The sequence below is a fragment of the Artemia sp. Qi Xiang Cuo genome, chromosome 16, assembly GCF_049724085.1.
Source record: "Artemia sp. Qi Xiang Cuo chromosome 16, ASM4972408v1, whole genome shotgun sequence".
NCBI lineage: Eukaryota > Metazoa > Arthropoda > Branchiopoda > Anostraca > Artemiidae > Artemia > Artemia sp. Qi Xiang Cuo.
The window spans coordinates 11,301,707-11,316,265 of NC_142809.1; the positions used below are offsets into that span (position 1 = coordinate 11,301,707).

The following is a 14,559-nucleotide window of genomic DNA, read 5'->3' on the forward strand; positions in this document are numbered from 1 at the left end:
ACTTCAATTCAAACATCTGAAAGACTAACCTGACTAACCAAGACTAACCTGACAAGTATGTGTCCAATAAGATAAGAGATTGAAGTTATCAAGTATTTTGGGCAATAGGTTGCATCAAGACTGGGCTGGGTAATTGTAGACAAAGAAAAGCCAAGACAGATAGTCCAAGTAATTGAAGTTATCAAGTATTTTGGGCAATAGGTTGCATCAAGACTGGGCTGGGTAATTGTAGACAAATAAAAGCCAAGACAGATAGTCCAAGTAATTGAGAGGCAAATGTTTAAATGGCTGGGGCAGTTGAATTGAAGTTATCAAGTATTTTGGGCAATAGGTTGCATCAAGACTGGGCTGGGTAATTGTAGACAAAGAAAAGCCAAGACAGATGATTGAGACAGTCTTGATTGAGAGTTCAGAGGAGACACTTCTCCTGTGATTCATGTAATTTCGCAACCTAACCTGTGTACAAAAATGTAATTAATTCATGTTTTTGATAAGACTTCTCTTGTGAATTATTTATAATCTGGATACCAGCAATTTTGCAACCTAACCTGTGAACAAACCGTGAATAATTCCTGTCTTGGATAAGACTTGTGGATACTTTGACTTAAGGTGACCCATTAATCTATTTAACTTTTTTAAAATAGTGAATATTTAAATTTTTGGCAACTGATTAGTAAACACTAAACCAGATTACTGGTACTTTTCTCGTTATTGTTGACTATTTTGAATTTATTGTGAAACAATTTCTAATTAGTGTTCGAATTTGTGAGTTTGAATAGCTCAAATGTTTGGAAAAAAGGAGCCTCCAAAACAACCTCCTGATAGGGATATGAGTAAGTCACCATTTCAACCATCTTCGAAAGCCCTTGCTAGAACCCCCCTACAACTGCGAATGTACCAGCGACCTCTCTGAAGAGTATTCATACCCTAAACATGGATACCACCCAATGTCCATCACCCTCAACAACTGATACTGAAAAAGATGAAGAAGGCTTTAAGATAGTAAACTCGGCTAAGCGTAGAAGACAGAGAACAAAAAGTCCACCAGATTCAGCAATAATACATCTAACCGATACCACGAACAACTCTTCAAGAAATCCAGCCGATTCCCCGGTAATTATTCAACTAGTTCCCCAATCTGATAATTGCTTGTTTACCAACCGTGATCTACCAAAGTTGCGAGTTTCCCTCTTCAAGACCATTCGTTGCAACTTTAATATGAATACAAACAGATCAGGATCCCTAGATATCCTTTTGAACGATCCCAAATCAGTGAAAAAGGTAATGGAGCTAAAAAGTGTTGAAAATGCTGTTGTCACAGCCCACCTGTGGTCCCCAAGCCCAATAAAAACGAAGATAGTGCTCTACAATATCCCTATATCATTTCTAAACTCGGACCTGATGGAAGCATTGATGAATGGAAAAGGTGAATGCATTCCGGTCTCTAGTGTTCATACCCTTGGTCGCGAAACCACTGAAACCTCAAATTTTAAAACTGTGTTGTTTGAGCTTCAAGGACAATTTAATATTGACAAAGTGTTCCTCTTTGGCCAACAAAAATCTTTCAAGCCTTACAAAGAAAAACCATTACAGTGTATTAAATGTCTAAAGCTTGGTCACTCAGATAAATACTGTAGAGAGGATTCCAACATTTGTAAGATTTGCCTTGGCAAGGACCATAATGAGTCAAACTGTCAATTTGACCTAATATGTACTAATTGTAAGGGCAAACACCAGTCCCTAGATAAAGGAAGCTGTCCCAAATATAAACAAAGGGCAGAGATACTAAGAATAGCAAAAGAGCAACAACTTCCAATCCCTTTTGTAGCAATGCAAGTCCCAAGGACACCAAGAGTCCCCCGTCCCCCAACAGGCCTCAGGCAACCACCAGCCCCTCAACCACCAACAGGCCCCAGGCAACCAGCAGCCCCCAGGACACCAAGAGGTCCCAATGCTTCCCCTAGTGTTGAAAGTTTTCAGAATAATCTCATCCGAGACAAAACTAATGCATGGTTCCCCTTGATAGCAAGTGCCCCCCAAAAAAACCTGAAGAACCCCCTTTCGGAAAATCCTACGCAAGGAAAGACATCAAAACCAACAAAGTTACCTGGAATTACTCCCCACAGATTTCACACAGTTTCTCCAAATGCTTTGGAAGATGAATCAAACGTGTACTTTAAATTAGCCAGCTTTACAGTTACCTCTATGCTCATCTCCCAATTAGAGTTACCCAATCAGTTGAAATGCATTATTCTGAAGAATTTGGCAAAAACCCACTTTGGCGAGACCATAGTTTCCGAAGCAGAAATTCAAATTGAGAGTGTTTTAAGCCAACATAGGCTGATTGAGTCACAATCAGAACGCCTGACGACTATTTAATGTGTGACTTTTCGTTTTTAACTAATTTATCGCTTTCCAATAACATTGTTTTTAATTATCCGGATATAGATGATAATCAGCATGCCAACCCTATAAGCAGCCCCCCTGGTACCTTAACAAATGCTAGTTGTAAATACCTTGATATTTTCGATTTTGCTACTAATGTGAAGCCAAAACTAGTAAATAATAATTCCCTTAATGTTCTTTGTTTCAACATCAGAAGCATCCGGGATAAGTGGCTCAAGTTTAAAGATTTAATTTCAATTAATGGTGTCTGCCCTTTCGATGTAATAGGATTAACAGAGACATGGCTTTCCCATAATGATGACACTAGTGATTTTTTACTCCCTGGTTACCAAATAATCCATATGCCCAGGAGATTGACTAAGTGTTCTGGTGGTATCTCACTTTACATCCATTCGAATGTAAATTTTACCAGGCTATCAGAGTGCGAATCTATTTTCTCTACACAACTAAATCTCAGATGTATTTATTCAATAATTGTAAACATAGTTATCGGCCAAAATTCCTATATACTCTCCTTATTTTATAAACCTCCTCCATTTCCGACCTCATGTTTTTGTAATCTGTTTGATGATTTTTCTAATTTTATTAACCTACCCCATAAAAAGGCAATAGTTCTTGGGGACTTTAATTGCAACCTACTCAATGTTGGTAAAAATATTGAATCTGACACTTTTTTTGAATCGGTAACCGCGAGTGGTCTTCTACCCACAATTTTTTTCCCCAGTAGAGTCGATCCAGTGAGATCAACATCAACATTAAATTACAACATTTTTTTATACACTTCCCTGGGAAATGACCTGTCCTCAAATATATTATTTTCGGATCTGTCAGACCATTTTACTATTTACTTGTCTCTACCTTCGCAACCACTACCTCTACGGTCTAGAATTAATATCCCAACACCTACTCGAAACTACAGTTCTGCAAATATAAACCATTTCATCGATTGCCTAAGAACCACTGACTGGTCCGATGTCTTAAATTGTCACGAGGTAAATTCTGCCACAAATGGTTTTGCGCAAAGGCTAAGTGAGATTATCCATTCAACTTTTCCTATTCGTAAACCTAACCGGAAAAATATCCCTATTTGCCCCTGGATGTCACATAGCCTCATTGTCTCCTCATATCGTAAAAACAAATTATATAAGTTAGCCTGTAAGACCCGTAGTGATATTGACCTATCTAATTATAAACATTATAAAAACTTATACACTAAACTCATCCGTGAAGCGAAGAAAAATTATTATTATACAAAAATTCTCAATTGCAAAGGAAATCTGAAAAAGATATGGTCCACCATTAATGATATACTTTCAAAAAATAGAAAATCAAAGTCTATACCTATTCGCCTTAAAGACACAAATGGTAGATTAATTGACCCTTTACATGCACCTGATGCATTTAATAATTATTTTTTGAATGTTCCTCATACTGACTCCCGCTCCTCCTCACAGGCTGTATTCCCTTGTTTCAATTTTAGATCCATGTTTTTCTGCCCAACTGATAGCAATGAGGTACTTCAAATCATCGGTTCTCTCCCTAATAGTTTTGCTCCTGACTGTCTTGGATTAAGTAATAAGCTCCTGAAGACCATATCTCCTTTTGTTTACGAGCCCATCAAGCATATTGCCAACCTATCTTTAACCCACGGAGTTTTCCCTGATTTACTAAAGTCAGCCATTGTTATTCCAGTTCTTAAAAAGGGCGATCCAACTGAGATAGGTAATTATCGTCCAATCTCAATTCTTCCTGTTATATCCAAAGTGCTCGAGAGAATCATCTTCAGACGTCTGTCTCCCTTTCTGTTTGACAGTCAGCATTCCGTATCCTTGATTTCTCCTCACCAATATGGCTTTAGGCCGAAATTCTCAACTTCTCATGCTCTAATTGACGCCACACAGTTCATACGCTCACAACTCGACCTTAAAAAAACTGTATTGGGCTTATTTTTGGATTTTTCTAAGGCCTTTGACATGGTCGATCATAGTATTTTGATAAGTAAATTAAATAGTTACGGTATTCGTGGTGTTCCCCTCTCTTGGTTTGATTCTTATCTATCTGGAAGGGTACAGAGTGTGAGCCTGGGTGGAGTATCCTCTCAGCCCTTACCTGTTCGGAGGGGTGTCCCGCAAGGCTCCGTTCTGGGCCCTATTTTATTTCTCCTGTATATCAATGATCTTGTTATAGACCTGGGCCCTTCAGTGTATCCTGTATTATTTGCTGATGACAGCAACTTCTTCATCACTGGCACCAATCTACCATTGGCAATAACCTCTGCCCAAGTCCTTCTGAACAGAGTCCAGGCGTGGTGCCTTACGAATAACATGACCATTAATAGCAAAAAAAGTCAAATAGTGTTATTCAGAACCCCCTACAACAAAGACGTTATTCAACCTGCTCTTGGTCTCAGGTACTCCTCCGACATCATCCCACAAGTGGAGGTTGCCAAGTTTCTTGGTGTATTTATTGACTCATGCTTGTCATTCTCTAATCATATTTCTTACATAACAGCAATAATTTTGAGACAAGTAGCTATGATTAACCGTGTGAATTATTTTCTTCCTCCTGACATCCTAGTTACCCTCTATTATTCCTTTATTTTTCCTTACCTTTCTTATTGCGGATCAGTTTGGGGAAATACAAAAAGGTCCTTCATTAAAAAACTCAAATTTGCCCAAAACCGCGCCATTAAAGCAGTTTTTCGGCTTCCCCGTCTATATCCAACTCGTGATTTGTATTCAGATTTTGGCATAGCTCCACTTGATCAAATCATACAAAAACTAAATTTATCGCTTGCTTACTCTGCTTTCCACAATAATCTTCCACCTCAACTACTAACCTATTATAATATTAATAATTCGGAAGCCCATTGTCTCCGTTCATCCAATAGAGCCTTTAAAATTCCTAAATGCGTTTCTAGTGCTGCCCAGCAATCTCCCATTTACAAATCTATTATTCAATGGAACAAAATTCCCTCCAGTGTTGAACTAGCCACAAGTTTCTGCAAGTTGTATAAAAATGTAACAAAACTTGATGGTATAATTTAATATTTCCATTTTTAACAAATTTGCTCTAATTAGCCATGTTTTATTCTACTATTTTTTTTTTATTTTTCAGTGTTGCTTTAATTTTTTTCTCTCTTGGTCCTTAACAAGTTATCTTCTAGGATCTTTATTGTGATTAATGTTTGTGTTATGTTTTTATTCGAATAAATTGAATTGAATTGAATTGAGATAGTCCAAGTAATTGAGAGGCAAATGTTTAAATGGCCGTTGATTTTGAATTGAAGTTATCAAGTATTTTGGGCAATAGGTTGCATCAAGATTGGGCTGGGTAATTGTAGACAAAGAAAAACCAAGACAGATAGTCCAAGTAATTGAGAGGCAAATGTTTAAATGGCTGGGGCACGGGTAAATAGCAGGAGTATGAATGACTCTCTTATTGGACACATACTTGTCAGGTTAGTTTTTGGAAAGGCATTTGCTTTGTCACACATTTGACATTCTACATGATCATATTTCGTTTTCATTTAGTTCATCATTTGCCTGAATATTTCTTGAAAGCTTCACCTTAATACCCTTAGCTTGTGCAGTAGCAATAGTAGCATTGGTAGCAGTATGTAAATGGCACCTTTTTTTTCTTCAACACACAATGAAAGTTTCAACTTAATATCATCAACCATTCCTGAAATATTGGTGATATATCCTCCTGACAACCTATGTAGGCATACTGTGTTTTAATTTAGTTTGGAACAGTTTCAATATTCCCCAAAATTCTTGCCTTAACACCCTCAGCAGCAGTAGTAGTAGTAGTAGGAGCAGTAGCATTATGATGCGAATATTGCCTTTTGGTCAGCTCAATATCCCCCACAACAAGCCCCCTAAGTTTTAACTTCACAGACAAAACTGTTCCTAAAATATTGCTGATATGCCTTTTTGACAACCTGAATACAGATGGCGTGTTGTGATTCCGTTTATCTTCCGCCCTAAAAGTTCCATGAGAATTTCACCTTTAGGAAAAGTTGTAATAGTAGTCACAGTAATAGTATTAGTACCCAACTTAATACAATTAGCCATTGCTGTGACATTGCTGGTATGCCCTTTTGATAACCTGTATATTCATATACTTCTTGAAATTTTTATCTTAATACTCTTAGCCTTACTAGGAGTTGCAATAGAAATAGTAGTTGGAGCAATAGTAAAAGTAGCAGTAGAACTAGTAAATGTTGCAGAGGTAGGAGTATTACAAAATCTTGAATTAATAGCATGTACACATTGCCTTTTGGCCAATTGATCTTCCCCTTTAAGCATTCTCTGAGAGTTCCAACTTAATACACAAATTAATTCTTAAGATACACTTTTTTAATAATCTAAATGCACACAGTGTCTTTGGAATTAGTTCAAATTTGCCCCTCAAATTTTACCTCCATAGGCTTGGCCTTAATAGTACTAGTATACCAGTAGTTGTGGTTGTAATAGGAGAAGTAGTAGCAGTGTTAGTGTTGTATTAGTAGTAGTAGTAACAGCAGTAGCAGCAGCATTAGTAGCAGTAGTAGCATTTACATCCGTGATACCCAACGTGGGGCGCATGCTTCCCCCAGGTGGGGCATGGCAATATTTTGGTGAGTCTTAGGCAGTACATGCACCCCTGAGCTGACTACACTTTAGAGCCTCAATATTTAAAAAAAACTTTTTCATATGAATGACGTCACATTCAAATGCACTTAAAAGAGAAAAATCGACTCGCGGTGACGTTAATTGCAGTGACGTTATACATTGTATAAAAGGTGTTGTATTCAGTCTGTATTTTTCATTAGAAGTAATTAAAAACAAATTCCAAAAAAGAAGTTTTTCAAAGAAAAATAAAGGCTAAATTAAACTTTAAATCAGAAGAAATAAAAAACCGAAATAACTCAAGCCCAAAATCACCAGAAGTTACAATTAAAGAATAAATGAAACCCAAAATGAACATATATTAAATAAACAATCATAGTAAAAATATATACAACAGCTTTAAATCTTAAAACAAGTAACAATTAATTTGAATATGCAAATCTAGCTTAAAACGAACAAAAATATTTTGCTGTTGACGTATAAATGAAACCCAAAAGGAACCTAAGTTAAATAAATAATCATAGCCAACAAACATACATATGGTCCTAATATAAATGGAGAGTCATAGGTACTCCTGCCGTTTGCCCAAGCCGTTTACCAAACCACTTTGAAAACTCTAGATCCACCTGTTTGCGTGTGAGTCCAGGGGACTTGTCTGTTATGTGTCAATCCTAAAACTTGGTAGTCCCTCTGAGACTCTAAGCGGGCAAGCCTATTAGGCTTAGGTCACTTGTTCAACTGTGAGTCGTACTTTAATTAAAATCAAGTCATTGGCCAATTGGAGACAAAGCCAAGACAGGTAGTCTGAGTGAGAGGCAAAGCTGACATAAGCCTTTTTCAGAATTGTATAAAAAATAACGTCATTTTCATTTGTTGTTAGATTTTGTATATCATCTATCCATCCATCCTAGATTAGAACTAAGATAGATAGCCATAGAACGAAAGGATGATCAATATTTTTGGTTTGACTAATGACGGACAATGTCGACTGCACTTGTATGCAAGCGGGGGTGTCTGAATTTGCTTGGACTTACAGGTGAACAACTGACCTAAGCCTAATAGGCTTGCCCGCTTAGAGTCTCAGGCGGACTACCGGGTTAAAATTTGAAAAGGGGATAAAGGAAGAGAAAGATGATAACTCCTACCCAATGGGGGCAAAGCTGAGGAGGGACTGTAAAAATTATATATATTAGCTTGAATGACATCAAGAGAGGTGTTTCCCCTAGTATCTGGTATTTTAATGATTTGCTTTACTTTAAGTGAGGAGCAAATTGAATCCATCTTAAGATCGTTGGCTCATCAATTAAAAAAGACCACCACTTGGATACTTAGAAATAAGGAAATCAGCACTAGTCTGCAATTGTTGTATAAATTTACGCTTTGTACCAATATTTTGGTTTGGCGAGTAATGGAAGACAGCTATCGCAATAATGTTAAAGGGACGAGGGACGAGGGTTAATGTTAAAGGGACGAGTTACTTTTGGTCTAATACATAGCTAGAAGATTTAATGATATGCGGATAAACTAGGGACTCGAATAACCTCGTCCAGTAAGGTAAAGGCGACCTAAATGCAATAAAAACGGTTCTTTCGATCACATTTGCTATAAAGAAAATGGGAACAAACTCTTGGTATAGCTTCATTTCGTTTTTCGACGTTTGGAGTAATAGTTGCATGATTGTAAGGGCACTTTGGACCGAATTTGTAATTTTCTTGCTTGAAAAACTTACAGTTTTTTTTAACACTACCTATCAGGAATACTTTTTTTGCTGCAGCTTGCTTGAAGCACGATCATGTTCAAATACAATTATCTTCTAATTTACAAAAGCCTGCCAAAAGTATATTAGCAGATTTACGTATGTTAGCAGAAGAGTCATTATTATTAGGCAGATTATTCAATTCCCTATTGTCTCAACAATTTCGGGCATCTGTCATGGGATAAGCATATTACAAGCAAGGGTAATTTAAGAAAAATATTTCTTAAGAAGGACCTTCCAGTCTGTAATTGCAGCCTACCCCCCCCCCCCCCGCACCCTAACATTTTGGCTTGTGGTTGACCATGAAACCCCCTTATCAAAGAGGATGTCTTTCTCCCTGAACACCACAAACGTTAGAATCTCATGCTTCTTTGCATGCAAGAACTGTTGTACTCTCCATAAATAGAATCTGCAATAAGTCAGTATAATATGCTGAAGTTTCTAAATAAAAATGTATTCTTTAACTATATGAACCTGTTAATTTATTAAGTTTTTGCTCTTATGTGTCTATTTAAGTTGCATCAATTAATTTTTTCTTTCTAGAAACTGATGCTGACGCTATTGTTGAGGTTTTACAATCTGGGATTGACATTAGAGAGTTCTCCACTAGAACAGGAGTTGCCTTAGAGAAGGTATTGTTCAAAGTACTCAAATGAACTCTCCTCTGTATGTTATATACAAGAGATTTTAACAAAAAAGTATCCTACTTTACTGAAAAAAGAGCATAATCAAAAGAGGCTTTAATCTCCTCTCTTCACCTCCACCTCTAACCAAAAACGGATAATCAGTTTTAGTATCTACGTAGGACTGAAATAAGCCTTTCTAGAAACGAATTTCATCATCATCATCTCATCTTCCTGAACATCAGTCCTCAAATGCACATTATTTAGAGGAATTGAGGATGAAAAGATTTTTTTTTTTGGGGGGGGGGGTAACAAATCTAAAAATAATATATTTTAGGACTATATTTTGGGGAGAGATATCCTTTAGACCAATCTTGGGAAGGGACGCTGTAACCTTCTCCGTGTGTGCAGTTACGCTCCTGAACACTGTAGAAGTAACATACAGTAGCGAAAAGTCCTATACTCTCCATTGAAGATTTTTAAAACACATCTAAAACCACGCAAGCTTAATCACTCTTCGTGACCCAGCCTTCGCGCACGCGCAAGGACAAATGTTTAGCGCCGATCTGATTGAATGCCAAGTAGCAACTGAATCTATTGCTCTGACGGTCCGGAAACTTTCCAAAGTATGTGCTATGAAATGTGTGTCATGTTTGGAGAAATATTTCGCTACTGCTATATAATTTTACTGAAGAACCTAACACTTCCAATGAAGAACCTGAAAAATCTGTCTTTAAGAACCCTTGTTGCTGCTATATTAGAAATTTTGATGATTAAGTCTAGTTGAACTTGTAAACAGGGGCAGCACCTTGAGAAGTTGCTACCAAGATTGGCCAGAATTACCACTCCTTCTTATAAAGACTGTTATGGTATTTGTGACCTAAATGCAAGCTTGAGATGTTCTTGGGTTCTATTTATACAAGTTTTTATGAGAAGTACTTTTGGATCTGCATGGACGAAAAAGTGGGAGGGAATTTAACCCATAAATATCCTTTATTTTGGGGAATTAATTAAAAAACAATTTCCAAAGCAAATACTTTGAAAGAATAGTAAAGAGAACTATTTAAAAGTAAATAGAGCAGAAATTAAATCAATTATTGAGTGAAAGTTAAAAAGAGTAATAAATGAAACCTAAAACAAATATAAATAAAAAAATAACCACGGCAAACTTAAGATCAACAAGATCAACGAGATCACTGGTGACTTCCGAAAGCCAGAATGCGCTGTGGAAAGTAAGACTGGTGAATTACTTACGAGGAAAGAAGATATTGATAACAGATGGAGAGAATACTTTAACGAAGTACTAAATTTTCCTCCCCCTGTAAATCTCATGGAGCCTCCGCCTTGTGTTCCGCTCGTCGATCTAGGAATCAACGTTGAACCCATTAGCCTACTGGAAGTGAAAACTGTACTACGCAACCTGAAAAACGGCAAAGCTGCCGGAATTGATTACGTACAACCTGAATTATTGAATTATGGTGCCTCGGTCTTGACGAAACCTCTCTACGAAATTTTAAATCAAATTTTGGAAACCGAGAGTGTCCCAACTGATTGGAAGAAAGGAGTTATTATAAAACCTTTTAAGAAAGATCGTACCCTGAATTGCAACAATTGGATAGGGTATAACCCTATAGTCCATAGGAAATAAAGTTCTCTTTCAAATACTTCTGAATCGTATTCAGTCAAGAATTGTTGAGATCCTGAGAGACGAGCGACACGGTTTTCGATCAGGTAGATCTTTTGCTGATCTGATATTCAGCCTAAGAATTCTAATTAAAGAATCGAACGAGTGGCAAACCGAAATATTAATAGCGTTTATTTATTTCTTAAAGGCGTTTGATTCAGTACACAGGGAATCATTATGGAGAATATTACGATATTATGGACTCCCAGACAAGATTTTTAGTATTATTGTTGCTTTATATAATGACCAGCTAGCCGCTATGCGAACCGACGATGGAAACCTGACGGAATGGTTCTAAATCAATTCTGGTGTGCGGCAAGGTTGTATCCTCTCTCCTGTACTCTTGACGATTCTCATTGACTATGTACTGCGGTCCTGTCATTTTGTTGAAGGGATACAGTTGAATGAGAAGCGTAGTGTCTTTGACGTTGATTTTGCTGATGACATTGCGCTCCTCTCTCATCTAACAGTAGACTTGCAACAGAACATCACCGAGCTCTCGAACAAAGCTGGGCGAGTTGGATTGTCAATTAGTACTCAAAAGACGAAGGCTATGCATAACAACGTAAATACAACCCCGGCCAGGCCACTGAATGTCGGTTCAGATAAGCTAGATGAGGTTACAGAATTTAAGTATCTGCGAAGCCTCATCAAATCTGACGGAAGTCTCGAACGTGAGATTACTACACGCATTGCTTGTGCAGGCAATGCTTTTACCAAATTAAGAATAGTTTGGAAAAATACTGCATGCTCCCTGAAGCTCAAACCCCAACTCCTAAATAGCAGTGTCCTCTCTATACTGACTTATGGATCTGAGACATGGGCACTGACGAAACAGCTTGAGAAACGAATACAATGTTTCGAAAATAACTGTCTTCGGCGCATCCTGGGGATCCACTGGTCCAAAAGAATTACGAACGCCGCCATACGTGAAAGGACGGAACAACCGTTAATAGTTGAAAAAATTCCAATTAGTAGATAGCGATATTGGGGTCATATGGTCCGTATGGGTGATGGCAGGCTTCAACATTATGTTCGGTGCTGCCCCCCCCCCCGGCATTAGAAGACGTGGATGACAGAGAACGACGCTTCGCCGATCCCAAGAGAAAGAGGCTACTTTGGCGAGGACATTTTTGGAAGATCTGTGGTCTCAAGCTCTTCAGAGGTCGTGGTGGAGAGGCACCATTGTCGCCTTATGCGCCAGACGGCGTGGGAGGAACTAAGTCTAAGTAGGTTTCTCTCGTGGACGAATTTTTATAGAAAAAAAGTTATATAGTCTTTTGTCAGCTTTTCAAAGATTATTGTAAAGACTAAAAAAAATTCTAACTCTTTTAGTGCAAAACTTCTTTTTCTTGCTTTAAGCGTGCTTTCTAATACGATTTCTAAGGAAGAAGTCTACCGGTAGACCAAGTTCTTCTTGGCCCACTACTCCTGTTTGATGCATTTTTCTGTTTTTTCTCAGATTAAAGTGGGACTGAGGAGGGGTCACACAATATAAGCTGCTCTATTAAAGAACTCACGTCACACATATCAAGTTCCGTATCTTACATCTTGTGTCTCTGACACAGACTCTGAAACTTCACTTTTGATTAAACAGTTTTAAGGACACGCTAAAACCATCCTGTTTGGCTTTAGGTAAGAATTATACAGAGATCTTCAAAATTTAATCTGATATTAATCAATTTGGCCTCAGTTCCACATATTTTCCATAAAGGTTGCAGATATTTCACCTTCTTTACTTTCCTGCAGTAAACTGAAATTAGCAGCATACAAAAAAAAGAGAAAAAGTGATCAGATACTAGGATGATGATGAAAGTATATGAAGAAGCCAGTTTTTTTGGAGGTCTTGGTGAAGCATACCTGTCTTTTTCATCAGAGACCCCTCATCGAGACAATTTTTGCCAGATTTTCCAACCGTAAAAGTAAAAAGTCAGATGTTCCCAATTTCATTGGTGACAGCCCTGCACAAAACAAAATGCATTGGAAATGAATAAAACGTAGAATAGTTAGCACAAGTATGTAAATTCTTCCTCTGAAGACGAGGAGGCTGTACGCTTCTGCCTTACGGGTCGTTCTCCCTGAAGGAGGAAAACTCCAAAACTATGAAACTCGAAAGCCTGCTAAAGCTTTCAAGTTGTTGTTAACGGGACATAAACCTAGGAAATTGATGTCAGCGGCCTAAAATTTTTAGATTAATATTTTCTCTCCTCGCCTATTGGCACCTGTCTGCCGAATTACAACAATTTTAGGTTAGTTATTGAAAAAGTTGTGCTGGAGGGGCGATGTGCCTTCTTTGTGCCATCGATCATACGGATAGGAAATTGTTGTTTGACTCTGCGTCAAACATGGTGTGGCTCAACGTTTTTCTCAAAGATTGGAAGGGAGAGGGGTGGGACCCTACTGGAGGGGTTATGTGCCCACTGTGTGCCACATATCATGTACATTAAAAGTAATTGCATGCATTCGAGTGTACAGGCCCACTTTTCTTCTAGAAATTAGGTGATGGGATAGGTGTAGGATATTAGAGGGGGTGATTGTCCGCTTCGGGTTGTCCGATTAACAAGCTCGTTATTCGTGATAAAAAGTTTTTGGTGATTCTGATTCAAAAAGTTGTAAAATCTTTACCATTCTGCCAAAAACCAGCCATTGGTAGTAGCAGGGAGTGCTAAGTTAGAAGGGAAAATGACTCAATTTGTACTTCCATTAAAACAGAGTGAAATACCTTGCTTGGTTCAGCTTTAAACAAGGTGCGGTATACATACCTTTCAGCTAAAAAGTTGTCGGGAGAAAAAAGAAAGATGTTGGAGGGGCCAAGGATCCGCTTTATGCCTCCAATAATACATGTTTTAGTATTGACTTAGAGTTCAAAGTGTACGCATCTGTCTTAAATTGGATATTTTTAACCAGTAAGCTTTTCAGTGAATTCTAATCTCAGTGAAGCTAGTTTAGATTTCGTCAAAGGATTATGATTCCAAGTGGATTGCCTAGTGTATCTTGACTACCTGAGTTAATAAAGGAAGGAATTATGGACTCGTTTATTTATGTGTGATGTCATCCTATTAAAAGATTAACTTGTTCATAACTGAAATTATGTCTGATATATCGAGCGTGCTCTCGTCTGATGAAAGGCAATATATTTATTCACCTGTTTTGAATTTTGTTCAAGTAAACGTTAAAGCAGGCATTGAGGATGAAATAGTTATAAAACATGCTGCTGACTTTTTCGACATTTCCAGTGTGTGCTGCTAAGAAATCTCTCTATGCCTCTGTTTCTCCGTCTGAGTCTTGCCCGAAGCGTACAGGCCAAAAAGTTTTAGTTAACCATCTCAAGAATATTATTGAGATTTTCCAATAATACATGTTTTAGTATTGACTTAGAGTTCAAAGTGTACGCATCTGTCTTAAATTGGATATTTTTAACCAGTAAGCTTTTCAGTGAATTCTAATCTCAGTGAAGCTAGTTTAGATTTCGTCAAA

At 37.7% G+C, this 14,559-nt stretch overlaps 1 protein-coding gene across 1 annotated transcript in view; it reads left to right on the forward strand.

Moving 5' to 3' along the window:
* Positions 1–14,559, forward strand: part of Vps52 (vacuolar protein sorting 52) — a 143,389-nt gene that overhangs the window by 11,881 nt on the left and 116,949 nt on the right. The window contains exon 2 of the mRNA XM_089102821.1: positions 9,319–9,407. Coding sequence (XP_088958947.1) covers positions 9,319–9,407 — 89 coding nt within the window. The remainder of the gene's footprint in view (positions 1–9,318; positions 9,408–14,559) is intronic.